At 44.0% G+C, this 22,205-nt stretch overlaps 1 protein-coding gene across 2 annotated transcripts in view; it reads left to right on the top strand.

Annotated features, from left to right (window-relative positions):
* Positions 1 to 22,205, top strand: part of LOC115140964 (ubiquitin carboxyl-terminal hydrolase MINDY-3-like) — a 60,200-nt gene that overhangs the window by 32,497 nt on the left and 5,498 nt on the right. For both annotated transcript variants that reach the window (XM_029679494.2, XM_029679495.2), the window contains exon 12: positions 6,751 to 6,826. In XM_029679494.2, coding sequence (XP_029535354.1) covers positions 6,751 to 6,826 — 76 coding nt within the window. The remainder of the gene's footprint in view (positions 1 to 6,750; positions 6,827 to 22,205) is intronic.

Raw genomic sequence — 22,205 nt, forward strand, 5'->3', positions numbered from 1 at the left:
CACATAGGTCTCCCATTCATGCAATAACATACACACAGGTCTCGCATGCATGCAATAACACACAGCTTCATTAGTGTTCCACACAGAATTTGAAACTATGACTCTGCTGTAGTCCTTCCCAATGTACAACACACATGCTCAAATCAAATTTTATTAGTCACATGTGCCGAATACAACAGGTGTAGACCTTAAAGTGAAATGCTTACTTACGTGCTCCTAACCAACAATGCAGTTAAACAAATATGGATAAAAGTAACAAGTAATTAAAGAGCAGCAGTAAAATAACAATAGCGAGACTATATACAGGTGGGTACCAGTACAGAGTCAATGTGCGGGGGCACCAGGTAGTTGAGGTAATATGTACAGGTACAGTGGGGAGAACAAGTATTGCATGCCATAAGTATTTGATCACCTACCAACCAGTAAGAATTCCAGCTCTCACAGACCTGTTAGTTTTTCTTTAAGAAGCCCTCCTGTTCTCCACTCATTACCTGTATTAACTGCACCTGTTTGAACTCGTTACCTGTATAAAAGACACCTGTCCACACACTCAATCAAACAGACTCCAACCTCTCCACAATTGCCAAGACCAGAGAGGTGTGTAAGGACATCAGGCATACAATTTTAGACCTGCACAAGGCTGGGATGGGCTACAGGACAATAGGCAAGCAGCTTGGTGAGAAGGCAATAACTGTTGGCGCAATTATTAGAAAATGGAAGAAGTTCAAGATGATGGTCAATCACCCTCGGTCTGGGGCTCCATGCAAGATCTCACCTCGTGGGGCATCAATGATCATGAGGAAGGTGAGGGATCAGCCCAGAACTACACAGCAGGACCTGGTCAATGACCTGAAGAGAGCTGGGACCACAGTCTCATTGAAAACCATTAGTAACACACTACGCCGTCATGGATTAAAATCCTGCAGCGCACGCAAGGTCCCCCTGCTCAAGCCAGCGCATGTCCAGGCCCGTCTGAAGTTTGCCAATGACCATCTGGATGATCCAGAGGATCTCCTCCTCAACTGACGATACTGTCTGCATGCACAAGAGTATGGTCATGTGGTCTGATGAGACAAAAATAGAGCTTTTTGGTCTAAACTCCACTCGCCGTGTTTGGAGGAAGAAGAAGGATGAGTACAACCCCAAGAACACCATCCCAACCGTGAAGCATGGAGGTGGAAACATCATTCTTTGGAGATGCTTTTCTGCAAAGGGGACAGGACGACTGCACTGTATTGAGGGGAGGATGGATGGGGCCATGTATCGCGAGATCTTGGCCAACAACCTCCTTCCCTCAGTAAGAGCATTGAAGATGGGTCATGGCTGGGTCTTCCAGCATGACAACGACCCGAAACACACAGCCAGCTCCTTGGTGGCTCCGTAAGAAGCATCTCAAGGTCCTGGAGTGGCCTAGCCAGTCTCCAGACCTGAACCCAATAGAAAATCTTTGGAGGGAGCTGAAAGTCCGTTATGCCCAGCGACAGCCCCGAAACCTGAAGGATCTGGAGAAGCTCTGTATGGAGGAGTGGGCCAAAATCCCTGCTGCAGTGTGTGCAAACCTGGTCAAGAACTACAGGAAATGTATGATCTCTGTAGTTGCAAACAAAGGTTTCTGTACCAAATATTAAGTTCTGCTTTTCTGATGTATCAAATACTTATGTCATGCAATAAAATGCAAATTAATTACTTAAAAATCATACAATGTGATTTTCTGGATTTTTGTTTTAGATTCCGTCTCTCACAGTTGAAGTGTACCTATGATAAATATCACAGACCACTACATTCTTTGTAAGTAGGAAAACCTGCAAAATCAGCAGTGTTTCAAATACTTGTTATCCCCACTGTAGGTAGAGTTAAGGTTACTATGCATAGATAACAACAGAGAGTAGCAGTGGAGTGAGTAGTAGCGGCGTAAAAGAGGGGGGGCAATGAGGTGGTGTAAAGGGGGGGGGGAATGCAAATAGTCTGGGTAGCCATTTGATAAGGTGTTCAGGAGGATTGGGGGTAGAAGCAGTTTAGAAGCCTTTTGGACCTAGACTTGGCACTCTGATGCCGTGAGGTAGCAGAGATAACACTCAGACAATTTTTAGGGCCTTCCTCTGACACCGACTGGTTTTAAGGTCCTGGATGGCTTAAAGCTTGGCCCCAGATGTACTGGGCCGTTAGCGCTACACTCTGTAGTATCTTGCGGTCGGAGACCGAGCAGTTACCATACCAGGCAGTGACGCAACCAGTCGAGATACTCTCGATGGTGCAGCTGTAGAACCTTTTGAAGATCTGCGGACCCATACCAAATCTTTTCAGTCTCCTGAGGGGGAATAGGTTTTGTCGTGCCCTCTTCACGACTGTCTTGGTGTGCTTGGACCATGTTAGTTTGTTGGTGATGTGGACACCAAGGAACTTGAAGCTCTCAACCTGCTCCACTGCAGCCCCGTCGATGAGAATGGGGGCATGCTCGGTAGTCCACAATCATCTCCTTTGTCTTGATCACGTTGCAGGAGAGATTGTTGTCCTGGCACCACACGGCCAGGTCTCTGACCTCCTCCCTATAGGCTGTCTCGTCGTTGTCAGTGATCAGGCTACTACTGTTGTCATCAGCAAACTTAATGATGGTGTTTGAGTTGTGCCTGGCCGTGCAGTCATGAGTGAATAGGAGGGGACTGAGCACGCACCCCTGAGGGGCCCCTGTGCTGAGGATCAGCGTGGCAGATGTGTTGTTACCTACCCTTACCACCTGGGGGCGGCCTGTTAGGAAGTCCAAGATTCAGCTGCAGAGGGAGGTGTTTAGTCCCAGGGTCCTTAGCTTATTGATGAGCTTTGAGGGCACTATGGTGTTGAATGCTGAGCTCTTGTCAATGAATAGCATTCTCACATAGGTGTTCCCTTTGTCCAGGTGAGAAAGGGCTGTGTGGAGTGCAATAGAGATTGCATGATCTGTATGCAAATTGGAGTGGGTCTAGGGATTTTAGGATAATGGTGTTGATGTGAATCATGACCAGCCTTTCAAAGCATTTCATGTCTACAGACATGAGTGCCACGGGTCTGTAGTCATTTAGGCAGGTTACCTTAGTGTTATTGGGCACAGGCACTGTGGTTGTCTGCTTAAAACATGTTGGTATTACAGACTTGGACAGGGAGAGGTTGAAAATGTCAGAGAAGACACTTGCCAGTTGAACAGCGCATGCTCGCAGTACACGTCCTGGTAATCCGTCTGGCCCTGCGGCCTTGTGAATGCTGACCTGTTTAACTTCTTATGGCTGCAGGGGCAGTATTGAGTAGCTTGGATGAAAGGTGCCCAGAGTAAACGGCCTGCTCCTCATTCTCAGTTGCTAATATATGCATATTATTATTAGTATTGGATAGAAAACACTCAGAAGTTTCTAAAACTGTTTGAATGATGTCTTAGAGTATAACAGAACTCATATGGCAGGCAAAAACCTGAGAAGAAATCCAAACAGGAAGTGGAAATCTGAGGTTGGTCGATTTTTCAACCCAGGCCCTATTGAATTCACAGTGGGATATGAATGAAGTTGCACTTCCTAGGGCTTCCACTAGATGTCAACTGTCTTTAGAAACTTGAATGAGGCTTCTACTATGGTGTGGGACTGAATGAGTCAGGTTACTGGCAGAGAGCCATTTACTGGTCACGCGCATTCCACATGATATTGACCTGTGTTCCGTTGCTCCTCTACTCATAGGAATTCTCCGGTTGAAACTTTATTGAATATTTATGATAAAAACATCCTAATGATTGATTCTATACTTAGTTTGAAATGTTTCTTCGACCTGTAATATAACTTTTTGAAGTTTTTGTCTGAAGTAATGCTCGACCTGCATGAGCGTTTGGATATGTATACCTAACGCGTTAACAAAAGTAGCTACTTGGACATAAATAACGGACATTATCGAAACAAATCAAGAATTTATTGTGGAACTAGGATTCCTGGGAGTGCATTCTGATGAAGATCATCAAAGGTGAGAGAATATTTATAATGTGATTTCTGGTTTCTGTTGACTCCAACATGGCGGCTAATTTATTATTTTTCTGAGCGCCGTCTCAGATTATTGCATGGTTTGCTTTTTCTGTTTTTTTTTTTAATCTGACAGCGGTTGCATTAAGGAGAGGTTTATCTATAATTCCATGTGTATAACTTGTATTATCATCTACATTTATGATGAGTATTTCTGTTGAATCGATGTGGCTATGCAAAATCACTGAATGTTTTTGGAACTAGTGAACGTAACGCGCCGATGTAAACTCAGATTTTTTTATAATTATATGAACTTTATCAAACAAAACATACATGTATTGTGTAACATGAAGTCCTATGAGTGTCATCTGATGAAGATCATCAAAGGTTAGTGATTAATTTTATCTCTTTGTGCTTTTTGTGACTCCTATCTGTCGTTGGCTGGAAAAATGGCTGTGTTTATTCTGAGACTTGGTGGTGACCTAACATAATCGTTTGTGGTGCTTTTGCTGAAAAGCATATTTGAAATTGAACACTGTGGTGTGATTAACAACAAGATTACCTTTAAAACGGTGTAAGATACATGTATGTTTGGGGAATTTTAATTATGAGATTTCTGTTGTTTTGAATTTGGCTCCCTGCACTTTTACTGGCCGTTAACGGGATTGCAGCCCTAAGAAGTTTTAAAGGTCTTACTCACATCTGCTGCTGAGAGTGTGATCACACAGTCTTCCGAACAGCTGGTGCTCTCATGCATGTTTCTGCGTTATTTGCGATTATCGAAGTAGTTTAGCTCGTCTGGTAGGCTTGTGTCACTGGTCAGCTCTCGGCTGTGCTTCCCTTTTGTAGTCTGTAATGGTTTGCAAGCGCTGCCACATCCGACGAGCGTCATAGCCGGTGTAGTACAATTTGATCTTAGTCCTGTATTGACGCTTCGCCTGTTTGATGGTTTGTCGGAGGGCATAGCAGGATTTCTCATAAGCTTCCAGGTTAGAGTCCCGCTCCATGAAAGCGGCAGCTCTAGCCTTTACCTCAGTGCGAATGTTGCCTATAATTTACATTTACATTTACATTTAAGTCATTTAGCAGACGCTCTTATCCAGAGCGACTTACAAATTGGTGCATTCACCTTATGACATCCAGTGGAGCAGCCACTTTACAATAGTGCATCTAAATCTTTTAAGGGGGGGGGGGGGTGAGAAGGATTACTTTATCCTATCCTAGGTATTCCTTAAAGAGGTGGGGTTTCAGGTGTCTCCGGAAGGTGGTATCAAGGCTTCTGGTTGGGGTATGTATGTATAGTCACTGTGGGGACGACGTCATTGATGCACTTATTGATAAAGTCAATGACTAATGTGGTGTACTCCTCAATGCCATCAGAATATATTCCAGTCTGTGCAAAACAGTCCTGTAGTTTAGTATCTGCTTCATCTGGCTGCTTTAATATTTGCTTCTAAGCAAGAATCAGGAGGATAGAATTATGGTCAGATTTGCCAAATGGAGGGCGAAGGAGAGCTTTGTATGCGTCTCTGTGCATGGAGTAAAGGTGGTCAAGTTTTTTTTGTTTTTTTACCCCCGCTGGTTGCACATTTAACATGCTGATAAATCCGTTTTAACACATTTCTAAGTTCCCCTGTATTAAAGTGACAGCTATGAAAAATACAGATGAAAACTCTCTAGGTAGATAGTGTGGTCTACAGCTTATCGTGATACTGTACCTCAGGTGAGCAATAGCTCTAAACTTCCTTAGATATCGTGCACCAGCTGTTATTTACAAAAATACATACTCTGCTGCCCCTTGTCTTACCAGACACCGCTGTTCTATCCTGCCGGTACATTGTATAACCAGTCAGCTGTATGTTGATAGTGTCGTCATTCAGCCATGACTCCATGAAACATAAGGTATTACAGTTTTGAATGTCCCGTTGGTAGTTTAGTCTTCCGCGTAGGTCATCTATTTTATTCTCCAAAGATTGCACGTTTGCAAGCAAAATGGGAGGAAGTGAAGGTTTATTCGATCGCCTACGAATTCTCAGATGGCAGCCTGCCCCTGGCCCCTTTTTCTCTGCCGCCTCATCACGCATATCACGGGGATCTGCGCCTGTTCCCGAGAAAGCAGTAGTATATAATTCGTGTTGGGCTCGTCAGACACGTTAAAGGGAAAAAAGGATTTTGCTTGTCCGTGGTGAGTAATCGCAGTCCTGATGTCCAGAAGTTATTTTCGGTCAAAAGAGATGGTAGATGGCCACATTAAGTTACAAACAACACAAATAAACAAAAAAACAAAACACAGTGGGTTGGGAACATGTAAAACGTCAGCTTTCTTCTCCAGCGCCATTGCACACACACACACACACAATCATCATATGTTAGTGTTTTAAGACAGGTTGGACACACGTGCATATGGACACACGTGGTAGTGTTTAAAGCTGGTCCTCTCAGGTACAGAAGTCATAGCTGAGGAATGTAGGTCAGACAGAGGAGAGAACAAGGCTGGCTTTTGTGTGTGTGTTGCATGTGTACATATGTGTTTGTGTGTGCTTAATTTCCTCAGTTAGCTCAATGTAAACTGTGTGTGTTCAGTGTGAGGGAAAGTGAAGGCCTGTCCTGTCTCAGTGCCACTGGGACTTGCTGATAATGGCGCACCCTCTCCATCCCACCTCTTTGATCATGACTCCCAGAACACAAACACACGGAATTGCTGTGGAATCTGAGGCCTGTCTCCTAGCTGTGTTAGAACTCAAATTATCTGACAAATATTCTCTTTCTCTCCCTCCAGATAACGGCTTTATTCCAGACTCTCTGTTGGAGGAGGTGATGAAGGCACTAGACCTCGTCTCAGAACCTGAATACTAGTAAGTGTGTGTGCTCTTGTCCAGCACCAGTTCCAGCCGGCTTAGCTAATGTTTCACTGCTGCTGGGTAAAGAGCAGAGAACACCGACAGAACAAGAGAGCGAGAACACTAAACGTCCAGAGGATGCGAGAAAGAGGGGGTGGAGGGGGTATTAAACTACTAGCAGAAAGACTGGAAGGAAATAATTGAATGTGCTGCTTCAAACAAGGTTTAGAGTGAGGAATAGTTCAATTCAAAGGGCTTTATTGGCATGGGAAACATGTTTACATTGCCAAAGCAAGTGGAATAGATAATAAACAGAAGTGAATTTAACATTGGCAGTAGAATGGCCTTACTGATGAGCTCACTGACTTTCAACGTGGTACCATCATAGGATGCCACCTTTCCAACAAGTCAGTTTGTAAAATTTCTACCCTGCTAGAGCTGCCCTGGTCAACTAAGTGCTGTTATTGTGAAGTAGAAATGTCTAGGATCAACAACGGATCAGCCTCGAAGTGGTAGGCCACACAAGCTCACAAAACGGGGTTGCCGATTGCTGAAGCGCATAGCGCGTTAAAATCATCTGTCCTCGGTTGCAACACTCACTACTGAGTTCCGAACTGCCTCAGGAAGCAACGTCAGCACAGGAACTGTTCGTGGGAAGCTTCATGAAATGGGTTTCCATGGCCGAGCAGCCATACACAAGCGTACGATCACCATGCGCAATGCCAAGCATCGTCTGGAGTGGTGTAAAGCTCGCTACCATTGGACTCTGGAGCCGTGGAAATGCGTTTTCTGGAGTGATAAATCACACTTCACCACCTTGCAGTCCGACGGACGATTCTGGGTTTGGCGGATGCCAGGAGAACGCTACCTGCCCCAAAGCATAGTGCCAACTGTAGTTTGGTGGAGGAGGAATATTTGTCTGGTGTTGTTTTTCATGGTTTGGAGGGAATCTTAATGCTACATCATACAATGACATTCTAGATGATTCTGTGCTTTGTGGCAACAGTATGGAGGAAGGCCCTTTCATGTTTCAGCATGACAATGCCCCCATGAACAAAGATACAGATGGTTAGTCGAGATCAGTGTGGAAGAACTTGACTGGCCTGCACAGAGCCCTGTCCTCAACTTCATCGAACAATTTTGGGATGAATTGGAACGCCGACTGAGACCCAGGCCTAATCGCCCAACATCAGTGCCCGACCTCACTAGTGCTCTTGTGGCTGAATGGATGTCCCCGCAGTAATGTTTCAACATTTAGTGGAAAGCCTTCCCCAGAAGAGTGGAGGATGTTATAGCAGCAAAGGCGGGACCAACTCCATATTAATGCCCATGCTTTTGGAATGAGATGTTCGACGTGCAGGTGTCCACATACTTTGGGTTATGTAGTTTGTATTTACAATGGTGTTTGTGCTTCACTGGTTGCCCTTGTGACAACGGGTCACAAATATTGCTGCTGTGACGGCACACTGTGGTATTTCAACGAATCGATGTGGGAGTTATCAAAATTGATTTGCTTTCAAATTCTTTGTGGGCCTGTGTAATCTGAAGGAAATATGTGTCTCTAACATGGTCATACATTTGGCAGGGGAACTGAACAGTTATTTTAAAAGCATGAGAACCGGTTAAATTCTTGGCGCACCCATCCCGTTAGCGGGATCATTTTCATCAACATCCGCTGAATTTCAGAGCGCCAAATTCAAATTAAATTACAAAAAAGATTGAATTTTCATGAAATCACAAGTGCAATATAGCAAAACACAGCTTAGCTTGTTGTTAATCCACCTGGCGTGTCAGATTTCAAAAAAGCTTTACAGCAAAAGCTATCCAAGCGTTTATGCTAGGACATCTCTCTCAGCAGACAAAACATTACAAAGAGCTAGCAGCAAAGTAGATTGGTCACGAAAGTCAGAAAAGCAATAAAATGAATCGCTTACCTTTGATGATCTTCGGATGTTTGCACTCACGAGACTCCCAGTTACACAATAAATGTTCCTTTTGTTCCACAAAGATTGTTTTTATATCCAAAATACCTCCATTTGGTTGGCCCGTTTTGTTCAGTCACGACGGGGCAGAGGAAAATTTCAAAAAGTATCCGTAAAGTTTGTAGAAACATGTCAAATGTTTTTTATAATCAATCCTCAGGTTGTTTTTACAATAAATAATTGATAATATTTCAACCGGACCGTAGCTTTTTCAATAGGAGAGAGAAAAACATGTCTGCTCCAAGCTGTTGTGCATGCAAAACTCTGCTGGCACCCAGCCACCCACTGACGCGATGTGATCATTCTCGCTCATTTTTCAGAGTAAAAGCCTGAAACTATGTCTAAAGACTGTTCACACCATGTGGAAAGCCATAGGGAAAGGAATCTGGTTGATATCCCTTTAAATGGAGGGAAGGCATGCAATAGAACGGGGAGATTTGTTTCTCTTAGGCACTTCCTTGTTGGATTTTCCTCAGGTTTTCACCTGCAATATCAGTTATGTTATACTCACAGACAATATTTTGACAGTTTTGGAAACTTTTGTGTTTTCTATCTATCCAATTATATGCATATTCTAGATTCTGGGCCTGAGAAATAGGCAGTTTCATTTGGGTTTGTTTTTCATCAAAATACTGCCCCCTACACTCAACAGGTTAATCTAGTCCCACAACAAAATGCCTATGCAAAGCCCTGCAGTGTCTGCCTGGAAGCTGAAAAGCTTTGCCCTCCCCTGCCCTCCTTTTGGCAAATCTGACCATGACTCCATTTTGTTGCTCCCATTCTATTGGCCGAAACTAAAACAGGAAACACCCGTGCTCAGGTCTATCCAACACTGGTCTGACCAATTGGATTCCACACTTCAAGATTGCTTCGATCACGTGGACTGACAGACAAAATTAGAATAAGAAAAATCCAGAAAATCACATTGTAGGATTTTTAATGAATTTATTTGCAAATTATGGTGGAAAATAAGTATTTGGTCAATGATAAAAGTTTATCTCAATACTTTGTTATATACCCTTTGCTGGCAATGACAGAGGTCAAATGTTTTCTGTAAGTCTTCACAAAGTTTTCACACACTGTTGCTGGTATTTTGGCCCATTCCTCCATGCAGATCTCCTCTAGAGCAGTGATGTTTTGGGGCTGTTGCTGGGCAACATGGACTTTCAACTCCCTCCAAAGATTTTCTATGGGGTTGAGATCTGGAGACTGGCTAGGCCACTCCAGGACCTTGAAATGCTTCTTACGAAGCCACTCCTTCGTTGCCCGGGCGGTGTGTTTGGGATCATTGTCATGCTGAAAGACCCAGCCACGTTTCATCTTCAATACCCTTGCTGATGGAAGGAGGTTTTCACTCAAAATCTCACGATACATGGCCCCATTCATTCTTTCCTTTACACGGATCAGTCGTCCTGGTCCCTTTGCAGAAAAACAGCCCCAAAGCATGATGTTTCCACCCCCATGCTTCACAGTAGGTATGGTGTTCTTTGGATGCAACTCAGCATTCTTTGTCCTCCAAACACGACAAGTTGAGTTTTTACCAAAAAGTTATATTTTGTTTCATCTGACCATATGACATTCTCCCAATCTTCTTCTGGATCATCCGAATGCTCTCTATCAAACTTCAGACGGGCCTGGACATGTACTGGCTTAAGTAGCGGGACACGTCTGGCACTGCAGGATTTGAGTAGTGTGTTACTGATGGTAGGCTTCAATCTGTCCTTTGACAGCTCTTTGGTCTTGGCCATAGTGGAGTTTGGAGTGTGACTGTTTCAGGTTGTGGACAGGTGTCTTTTATACTGATAACAAGTTCAAACAGGTGCCATTAATACAGGTAAATAGTGGAGGACAGAGGAGCCTCTTAAAGAAGTTACAGGTCTGTGAGAGCCAGAAATCTTGCTTGTTTGTAGGTGACCGAATACTTATTTTCCACCATAATTTGCAAATTAATTAATTAAAAATCCTACAATGTGATTTTCTGGATTTTTTCCCCTCATTTTGTCTGTCATAGTTGAAGTGTACCTATGATGAAAATTACAGGCCTCATCTTTTTAAGTGGGAGAACTTGCACAATTGGTGGCTGACTAAATACTTTTTTGCCCCACTGTACATATTCTTATATATTCATCCCTTTACATGTGTGATTTTGTTTTGATGTTCTTTTATACATTTGAATATTTGTAGCGACTTTTTGAGAAAATACCTGCGGTCAATTTGTGCGTTACGTCAGGGGATAAAGATTGCGTTCATTTCACCCGTCAAATAATTTTTCATTGTAAAGCTAACCTTTAGTCCCCAGTCACGTGGTGTTTGTTTAAAACACATAACGACAAGAGACCGGAGCTTTGTGAGTTTTTTATTTTATTTTATTTCACCTTTATTTAACCAGGTAGGCTAGTTGAGAACAAGTTCTCATTTGCAACTGCGACCTGGCCAAGATAAAGCATAGCAGTGTGAACAGACAACACAGAGTTACACATGGAGTAAGCAATTAACAAGTCAATAACACAGTAGAAAAAAAAAAAAAAAAAAATGGGCAGTCTATATACAATGTGTGCAAAAGGCATGAGGTAGGCGAATAATACAATTTTGCAGATTAACACTGGGGTGATAAATGATCAGATGGTCATGTACAGGTAGAGATATTGGTGTGCAAAAGAGCAGAAAGGTAAATAAATAAATAAAATAAAAAACAGTATAAAAACAGTATGGGGATGAGGTAGGTGAAAATGGGTGGGCTATTTACCAATAGACTATGTACAGCTGCAGCGATCGGTTAGCTGCTCGGATAGCTGATGTTTGAAGTTGGTGAGGGAGATAAAAGTCTCCAACTTCAGCGATTTTTGCAGTTCATTCCAGTCACAGGCAGCAGAGTACTGGAACGAGAGGCGGCCAAATGAGGTGTTGGCTTTAGGGATGATCAGTGAGATACACCTGCTGGAGCGTGTGCTACGGATGGGTGTTGCCATCGTGACCAGTGAACTGAGATAAGGCGGAGCTTTACCTAGCATGGACTTGTAGATGACCTGGAGCCAGTGGGTCTGGCGACGAATATGTGCGAGGGCCAGCCGACTAGAGCATACAAGTCGCAGTGGTGGGTGGTATAAGGTGCTTTGGTGACAAAACGGATGGCACTATGATAGACTGCATCCAGTTTGCTGAGTAGAGTGTTGGAAGCCATTTTGTAGATGACATCGCCGAAATCGAGGATCGGTAGGATAGTCAGTTTTACTAGGGTAAGCTTGGCGGCGTGAGTGAAGGAGGCTTTGTTGCGGAATAGAAAGCCGACTCTTGATTTGATTTTCGATTGGAGATGTTTGATGTGAGTCTGGAAGGAGAGTTTGCAGTCTAGCCAGACACCTAGGTACTTATAGATGTCCACATATTCAAGGTCGGAACCATCCAGGGTGGTGATGCTAGTCGGGCATGCGGGTGCAGGCAGCGATCGGTTGAAAAGCATGCATTTGGTTTTACTCGCGTTTAAGAGCAGTTGGAGGCCACGGAAGGAGTGCTGTATGGCATTGAAGCTCGTTTGGAGGTTAGATAGCACAGTGTCCAATGACGGGCCGAAAGTATATAGAATGGTGTCGTCTGCGTAGAGGTGGATCAGGGAATCGCCCGCAGCAAGAGCAACATCATTGATATATACAGAGAAAAGAGTCGGCCCGAGAATTGAACCCTGTGGCACCCCCATAGAGACTGCCAGAGGACCGGACAGCATGCCCTCCGATTTGACACACTGAACTCTGTCTGCAAAGTAATTGGTGAACCAGGCAAGGCAGTCATCCGAGAAACCGAGGCTATTGAGTCTGCCGATAAGAATATGGTGATTGACAGAGTCGAAAGCCTTAGGCGAGGTCGATGAAGACGGCTGCACAGTACTGTCTTTTATCGATGGCGGTTATGATATCGTTTAGTACCTTGAGCGTGGCTGAGGTGCACCCGTGACCGGCTCGGAAACCAGATTGCACAGCGGAGAAGGTACGGTGGGATTCGAGATGGTCAGTGACCTGTTTGTTGACTTGGCTTTCAAGACCTTAGATAGGCAGGGCAGGATGGATATAGGTCTATAGCAGTTTGGGTCCAGGGTGTCTCCCCCTTTGAAGAGGGGATGACTGCGGCAGCTTTCAATCCTTGGGGATCTCAGACGATGAAAGAGAGGTTGAACAGGCTGGTAATAGGGGTTGCGACAATGGCGGCAGATAGTTTCAGAAATAGAGGGTCCAGATTGTCAAGCCCAGCTGATTTGTACGGTCTAGGTTTTGCAGCTCTTTCAGAACATCTGCTATCTGGATTTGGGTAAAGGAGAACCTGGAGAGGCTTGGGCGAGGAGCTGCGGGGGCGGAGCTGTTGGCCGAGGTTGGAGTAGCCAGGCGGAAGGCATGGCCAGCCGTTGAGAAGTGCTTATTGAAGCTTTCGATAATCGTGGATTTATCGGTGGAGACCGTGTTACCTAGCCTCAGTGCAGTGGGCAGCTGGGAGGAGGTACTCTTGTTCTCCATGGACTTCACAGTGTCCCAGAACTTTTTGGAGTTGGAGCTACAGGATGCAAACTTCTGCCTGAAGAAGCTGGCCTTAGCTTTCCTGACTGACTGCGTGTATTGGTTCCTGACTTCCCTGAACAGTTGCATATCACGGGGCTATTCGATGCTATTGCAGTCCGCCACAGGATGTTTTTGTGCTGGTCGAGGGCAGTCAGGTCTGGAGTGAACCAAGGGCTGTATCTGTTCTTGGTTCTGCATTTTTGAACGGAGCATGCTTATCTAAAATGGTGAGGAAGTTACTTTTAAAGAATGACCAGGCATCCTCAACTGACGGGATGAGGTCAATGTCCTTCCAGGATACCCGGGCCAGGTCGATTAGAAAGGCCTGCTCACAGAAGTGTTTTAGGAGCGTTTGACAGTGATGAGGGGTGGTCGTTTGACTGCGGCTCCGTGGCGGATACAGGCAATGAGGCAATGATCGCTGAGATCCTGGTTGAAGACAGCGGAGGTGTATTTGGAGGGCCAGTTGGTCAGGATGACGTCTATGAGGGTGCCCTTGTTTACAGAGTTAGGGTTGTACCTGGTGGGTTCCTTGATGATTTGAGTGAGATTGAGGGCATCTAGCTTACATTGTAGGACTGCCGGGGTGTTAAGCATATCCCAGTTTAGGTCACCTAACAGAACAAACTCTGAAGCTAGATGGGGGCGATCAATTCACAAATGGTGTCCAGGGCACAGCTGGGAGCTGAGGGTGGCCGGTAGCAGGCGGCAACAGTGAGAGACTTATTTCTGGAGAGGGTAATTTTCAAAATTAGTAGTTCGAACTGTTTGGGTATGGACCTGGAAAGTATGACATTACTTTGCAGGCTATCTCTGCAGTAGACTGCAACTCCGCCCCTTTGGTAGTTCTATCTTGACGGAAGATGTTATAGTTGGGCATGGAAATCTCTGAATTTTTGGTGGCCTTCCTGAGCCAGGATTCAGACACGGCAAGGACATCAGGGTTAGCAGAGTGTGCTAAAGCAGTGAGTAAAACAAACTTAGGGAGGAGGCTTCTGATGTTGACATGCATAAAACCAAGGCTTTTTCGATCACAGAAGTCAACAAATGAGGGTACCTGGGGACATGCAGGGCCTGGGTTTACCTCCACATCACCCGCGGAACAGAGAAGGAGTAGTATGAGGGTGCGGCTAAAGGCTATCAAAACTGGTCGCCTAGAGCGTTGGGGGCAGAGGATAAGAGGAGCAGGTTTCTGGGCATGGTAGAATATATTCAGGGCATAATGCACAGACAGGGGTATGGTGGGGTGCGGGTACAGCGGAGGTAAGCCCAGGCACTGGGTGATGATGAGACAGGTTGTATCTCTGGACATGCTGGTTGTAATGGGTGAGGTCACCGCATGTGTGGGAGGTGGGACAAAGGAGGTAACAGGGGTATGCAGAGTGGGTCTAGGGGCTCCATTGTGAACTAAAACAATTATAACTAACCTGAACAACAGTATACAAGGCATATTGACATCTGAGAGAGACATACAGCGAGGCATACAGTAATCACAGGTGTTGAATTTGGAAAGCTAGCTAAAAACAGTAGGCGAGGCTAATCCGCTAGCACAACAAACAGCAGGTAAAATGGCGTTGACTAGGCAACGGGGCCGACAGGTAAGACAAACAAGCAGAAAGGAGTACCGTGATTAATGGACAGTCCAGCGTGCGTCAGCTATGTAGCCAAGAGATCAGTGTCCAGGGGGCAGCGGTGGATGGGCAGGGGGCTGGCGAGTGATTCAGGTATTTTTTTTTTTTTTTTTTTTTAATTTTAACTAACAATGACTAACTAGCTTGTAGCTAGTTAGCTGGTTAGCGTCTGGAGGTTCTTGAGTGTCATAAAAATAAAAATAAGAGTAAAAGTAATAGCGATTCCGTATCACATTGGGTGAGGCAGGTTTCCGGAAGGTATAAACAAATTAAAAATCAAAAAGAGATAGAAAGTAAATGGGGTCAGAGAGTGATTGGGACGCGGTGGTACAGACGGTTAGCAGGCCTGTGCTAACAAGCTAACAGTTCGTAGGCCCGAGCTAGACAAGGTAGCAGTTAGCGGACCGGAGCTTGACAAGCTAGCCGTTAGCAGGCCGAATTAGCAAGCAGGGAGATAGCGAGGGCTAGAGAGTTAACCTTTGGGGGACGTCGCGATGGGGTGAGTCTGTTTATTTATTCCTCTTCATGCGGTGAGCTGGAGATACAGCGATTCAGAAAGCTCGCGGGCCTTGGCCAGCAGATGGATCTTTGGCGATGTTGCAGCGGAGAAGCCTGTTGAAACCCCCTCGGACGATTATGTCGGCGGACCAGTCGTGATGGATCGGCGGGGCTCCGTGTCGGCAGTAGAGGGTCAGTCGAGGGTCCAGGCCAATTGGCAAATTAGGTATTTTTGGACCTCTTCGGGTAGTCGGGAGATGGGTTTAGCTCGAGGCTAGCTCCAGGCTAACTGGTGCTTGCTCTGGGACAGAGACGTTAGCCAGGAGTAGCCACTCGGATTGCAGCTAGCTATTTACGATGATCCGGTATAAAGCTTCAGAGCTTGCGGTAGGAATCCGGAGATGTGGTAGAGAAAAAGCAGTCTGATATGCTTTGGGTAGATGTCGCGCTGGTGTCCTAGTTAGCGTTGAAGACCGCTAGCAGTGGCTAGCTAGTAGCTAGTTAGCGGCTAGCTTCTGATGAGGGTTCCGATTACTGTACAGGACGGGACAAGACAAAACACACGTCCGACTGCTACGCCATCTTGGATCTAGTCACTCACTGTTGTGCAGTACGTGCCTGGTGATCTAGTTACAGTATGGAATTCACTACTAAATGTTTACCAACTAGATATCTAGTTAAGTTAACTATTAAGTTAACAATCTAAAATGTGCTAAATGCTCTGTTGTGCATTTAGTTTACTAATTTAGTAGCTAGTTAGCTATCTAGCTAAGTGGTTAGTGTCTTCCAAAATCAAGCTTTGTTTGGTAACAGCAGATAATTCCCTCCTGGATCAAGAGTCTTTGTCTCCTTTTTTTTCGTGAGGTAACCTGTGAGTAGAATTTGAGTTAGTTGTTTAACTTTATGAGCTGGGATGTCTGTTCTGCAGAGACTATCAAATGTTTGCACTGCGCTCGTTAGCATTTAGTTAGCATTCTCTATGGGATTTTACATGTACTTGTTAGCATTGCTAACCTCCAGATTGCAGTGGAGTTTGAAAATGGCGGCCCATTTGTGTTCAGTGCCGGTATTACTGAATATCCCGGGATGTCACAAGGTCGGTATGACAATCTGGATACCTCGCAAGCACACTGCCAGGGTCCAGGTCTGACAGAATCTGTGCAGAAGATCTAGGTGCTGCTGTAGGCTCTCTTTGGTTGGGGACAAAGCACCAGAAGCAAACAATAGACATTTGAATTCAGATTCCAGTAGGGTGAGGCCGGGTGCTGCAGACTGTTCTTCAGATTCCCTTGTCAATTCGTGGATGTATACACTGAGTGTACAAAACATTTAGAACACCTGCCTAATCTTGAGTTGCAATTTGTCGGTCCATGGACTTTACAAGGTGTCGAAAGCGTTCCACAGGCCCATGTTGACTCCAATGCTTCTCACAGTTGTCATGTGGCCTGGATGTCCTTTGGGTGGTGGACCATTCTTGATACACACGGGAAACTGTTGAGTATGAAAAATCCAGCAGTGTTGCAGCTCTTGACACAAACCGGTGCGCCTGGCACCTATTGCCATACCTCATTCAAAGGAACTTAAATCTTCTGTCTTGCCCATTCACATTCTGAATGGCACACATACACAATCAATGTCTGAATTGTCTCGAGGCTTAAAAATTGTTTTTTTTAACCTTTCTCCTCCCTTTCATCTATACTGATTTGAAGTGGATTTAACAACTGACATGAATGAGGGATTATAGCTTTCACCTGGTCAGTCTAATATGGAAAGAGCATAATGGTTTGTACACTCAGTGTATGTTGGAGGGTGGGGCTCAAGCTGCATCCCTGTCGCACCCCCACAGCCATAAGGAAAGAAATCTGTGTTTTTGGCCATTTTAACTGCACAATTGTTTTTGTACATGGATTAAAACAATTTTTTAAAAGTTTTATTAAGTTTTCTTGTTTTTCAATCAACCAACAAAATACATTCCACATTCACAGATGTGACAGACATAAAAAAAATAGAAATAAAAAATAGTTATATATTTAAAAAATAATTATAATAATACAAAAATAATAATAATATATAATTATAAAAATATATATATATAAAACATGCAGCAGCACTATCAAGGTTCTTATTAGCTATTTCCAGCCTTAGCTGAGACGATGAGCAAATAATTAGTTTTTAGATTTTACAGCACCTTACACAACATGCATCTGCTCATTTCCCTAATCACCCCATTCACTCTGTCCAATTTGAAATATAGTTGAGTAGTGGAGACCAGAGTCTATCAAACTTGGGCTGTCTCTTGCGGAGGTCATAAGTGAGCTTTTCAAGAGAAAGTCAGCAATCTGGTCAATCCACATTTTAAATGTAGGAGGGGTATTAGAGGCCCACAATAGAATAATACATTTCTTAGCAAAGTATGTAATAGTCATAAGCAAATTGTCTCTGTCAGGATCAAGAACAAAGTCCTGCTGGGCATTAAGAAGATAGATATACGGGGTCATATCAAACTGTAGGATTTTCTGTGCAGGAGTATGTATAGATTGCCAGATTTTGGCAATCTCTCTACAGTTCCAAAATACATGCATATAGGCTCCACTTTCAGAGGTACATCTTTTACAGTTAGGAGAGATTCTATGGAGTCTCAAAGGAGTGTAATAAAATTTGTAATTAGATTCTTTCATTTTTACATTAGTAGAGGAGCAGTATACCCTGTCGCAAACCTCCGCCCATAACTCATCACTGATAGTCAGACCAAGGTCCTTTTCCCAGATTATTTTTGAAGGAGTAAAGGAGGAGCCTCCTTTCTCAGAAAGGAGTCTATAGATATAAGATATTTTGCCTTTAATGGATTGTGCTGTGACAAGAAGGGTTTCAACTTCATTCAACTGAGTTTCTATCCTCCTCTTGGAAGTAAATGAGGAAATGAAATGTCTAATTTGAAGATATTTCTTCAAAAAATAATAAAGGAAATGGGATCTTGGCACATTGAATTCACTGCAGAGCTCTTGAACAGATTTCAGTGTAGTGTTTTTCTGATGAAATAGGTCTGAAAAGGTCCTGATTCCTAGAATATGCCAAAGATGAAAGTTGGCATCCTTCAGGACTTTTGTCAAGTCTGGGTTGCCTACTATGGGCGAGTGAGAACATATTTGGGAGGAAATACCCAGATATTTCTTACAGATATTTCTTACAGTCCGCTAGTAGGGTGCTGTAAATCACAAAGGTTTTGGCCATGTTGCCCACTTCACTAAAGTTATTAATGAATATAATTGAGCTTAGTGGCAATGAACCACAGGATTGGGCTTCTATCTGAATCCACGTTGACTCTTGTCTGTTTGTGATCCATGTTAGCATGTTGCGGATTTGGGCAGACCAGTAGTACAATTGAAGGGCAAGACCACACTTAGATTCAGGTTTCGATAGAGTGGAGAACTTGATCCTAGGTGTTTTATTGCCCCATATAAATTTGATGATGCTTTGGTTAGTTGTTTTGAAAAAGGAAACTGGGAGATAGCATGGGGAGCATCTGAAATAAATAGTTCAGTCTAGGGAGGATGTTCATACGGATAACATGAATTCTTCCTACTAAGCTAATTGGGAGGGAGATCCAGGTTTGGAGATTGTTCTTTATTCGATCCAGGAGTGGAAGATAGTTGTCCTTGAAAAGGCTATTCAGATCTGGTGTAATGAAGATCCCAAGGTATTGAAACCCCTGTGACTTCCATTGGAATTGACATAGTGTCTTCATAGAGCTGGTGAGCGTAAGATTGAGAGGGCAGACAGTGGATTTGTTCAAATTGATCTTATAACCTGAACTTGCCATACTGAGCAATTGTCTAAAATGGGAGGGATTTCTCAGGGTTGGATATGTAGAGCAAGACATCTTCCTCGTAAAGCGAATTCTTGTGCTGCAGGCCGCCTGCAGAAACGCCCGTAATACTTGGATTGCTCCTTATCAACTCTGCCAGCGGCTCCGCCCCCAACAAATAGAGCAGGGGGGGACAGCGAACACCCTTGTCTTGTGCCCCGTCCCAAAGGGAATCTGTCAGAATTCAGTCCATTAGTAGTCACCATGACATTTGGATGAGAGTATAGTGATTTGATCCATTTAATAAAGTTTGGGCCCATATTGAACTTTTCTAAGACAGAACAGAATGCTCCACTCCATCCTGTCGAACACCTTCTCAGCATCCAGTGAAGCCAGCAGGACAGGGGTCTTCTATGTGTTTACTTGATCAATAATATCAAAAAGACGGCTAATGTTATCAGAAGAGTATCCGTCTCAAATAAATCCAGTTTGGTCCACTTTTATTATTTTGGGATGAAGAGTGTTTGGTCTTTTGGCGAGCAATTTGGTAATTATTTTGTTGTCGAAATACAACAAGCTTATGGGCCGGAATGTACGAGCAGGATAGAGGCTCCTTGTCTTTTTTGTGCAACACTGTAATGTGAGCTGTGTGCATTGAGTCTGGGAAAACTCAGTTTTTGCAAAAACATCCAGCATTGGCATGAAAATAGGGCTAAGCTGGAGCCAAAATGCTTTGTAGAACTCTCTGGGGAATCCATCTGGGCCTGGGGACTTGTTAGGTGACATGGCTGTAATTGCCTCCAGGATCTCCTCAGGAGTGCGGGGGAGTTGAGATCTTCTTAGTCGGTATCTGATAGTTTAGGTAGCGAGATTCCCTCTAGGAAGGAGTGGATTTCTGCCGCTGTGTGTTTTCTCTCAGAGGTATATAGTTTGCAGTAAAAATCATGAAAGGTTAAATTGATATTTTTGGGGTCTTATGTGACCTCGTCCTCTGCTGTTCGGATAGCCATGATTGTACGCTCTAACTGCTCATTTTTAAATTGGTAAGCAAGCAATCTACTCTGCCTATGGCTATGGTATTTCTGTTTAGTAAAAAACTTTTTTTAAATCTCCCGAGTATAGTCCAAATTCAGTTTGGCTTTGGCTGCTTTAAGTTGACTCCAGGAGGTGCTGTCTGATGATTGTTTATGTACTCTTTCACAGCATTCTAGCTCACTCTCAAGAACTAGCCTGTGTGCTTCCATTGCTTTTTTCTTAGAGGGAGCATATGCATTTAGATGACATCTTAGTGTGGCTTTGGCAGCGTCCCACATTGTGGCTGGAGAAACAGGAGAATCTTTGTTGTCTTGTGTGTAGTTGTCTATCCATGTAGTTACCAATGTATGGAACAATTTGTTTGATAACATGGAGGTGTTGAATTTCCAGCTCTTTGACCTCGGATGTTTTTGCAGAGGTCAAAGCGGAGGTGGACAAAGGCGTGATCTGAAAGTGCTATGGGTCCGATTGTACACGTGGCTGAAACTCTTTGGGATAAAAATGTAATCTATACGGGAGTAGGTGTTATGGACATTCGAGTAGTATGTATAGTCCATAGATGAGCTATTAGTCTCTCTCCAGATATCTATCAGTCCCATCTCTTTAGTAAGAGAGTTCAACATCTTTGCAGATCTAGGGTTTGTGGTGGGAACTTGAGATGATTTGTCTAGGGTTGGGTTAAGGGTACAATTAAATTCTCCCGCCACCACGCCAAAGGAAGCACAATGCTCATTGAACAGGGTTATCATTTTTGACATGAAAGCAGGGGTATCTGTGTTAGGGGCGTATATGTTTAAGATAGTAATTGGTTGTCCATACAGTGACCCAGTTATCAAAATAAATCTCCCCTCCGGATCAGATATGTTTTTGTCAATTATGAATGGAACATTCTTATGGATAAGTATGCTTGTACCTCTACTGTTTGATTTGAAAGATGAGAAATACACCTGTTCCCACCCAAGCTCTGCGGAGTTTGGAATGTTCGGCATCACAGAGGTGTCTCTCTTGTAATAGCGCAATGTCTGCTTTTTCCTCTTTTTTTTTTTTTAGAGCACATAGTATCTTTTTCTGTTTTATTTCATGACCTAGACCATGGCAGTTCCATGTCAATAGATTTAAGGTGCCAGTCATCGTAATCGAACTTTAGTGCAAGACATCTCTGGGTAAAGGTGGATAATAGTTACAGCTGCGTTCACATAAAATAATCTCTGAACACCCCAACCGAGTTCCCAAACAACTCAACATATCCCGTTGGATCTATTACCCCCCCGCTCAGTCTCAATCCTGTGTTCCGAAAAAAATAATAAAAGGGAACAGTTAGCGACGCACAACGTCTCACCCTCCCCACCAAAGAAATGCCTCATCCTCTCCTCTCTGCCCCGCGTTGAGTAAGTGACAACGTAGCCCCCCGTCCAGACCACTTTAAAAGAGGGAGAAAATAAAATCAATAGCTCAGCCTACATATACCTCCCCCAAGGGACATAGGAAACCACAAGTGATAATAGCAACGGGAAATAAAAGCAGGCTGAAACGTTAGTAGGCCTAGGTTAGGCTATAGAGCATTTCCCTCTCAGCCAAGGGAAAATAAATATAGATTAGACGGCTATAATAACATTTAGCGGGGCGGGTGGGTCTTTGGATATCGGCTATATGTTGTCTTACCTCCTTTAGTAATAACAGTAATAGTATTTAGTCATTGGTCCATTTCTCATTGACCAGGATTGTCTTTCAAAAAACGTTATGCCTCTTCGGTAGTTTTGAAGTGTCGCAGGGCTCCTTGGTGAAGAATCCTGAGCTCGTTTGGGTATTTGAATCCCCTGAAGATGCCTCGGTCAATGGAGTATTTCTTCACCTCGTCAAACTCTCTGCGCTTTCGGCGTATTCCAGCTGACAGGTCCG

The sequence above is a fragment of the Oncorhynchus nerka genome, linkage group LG14 (assembly GCF_034236695.1).
Source record: "Oncorhynchus nerka isolate Pitt River linkage group LG14, Oner_Uvic_2.0, whole genome shotgun sequence".
In the NCBI taxonomy this organism is placed as follows: domain Eukaryota; kingdom Metazoa; phylum Chordata; class Actinopteri; order Salmoniformes; family Salmonidae; genus Oncorhynchus; species Oncorhynchus nerka.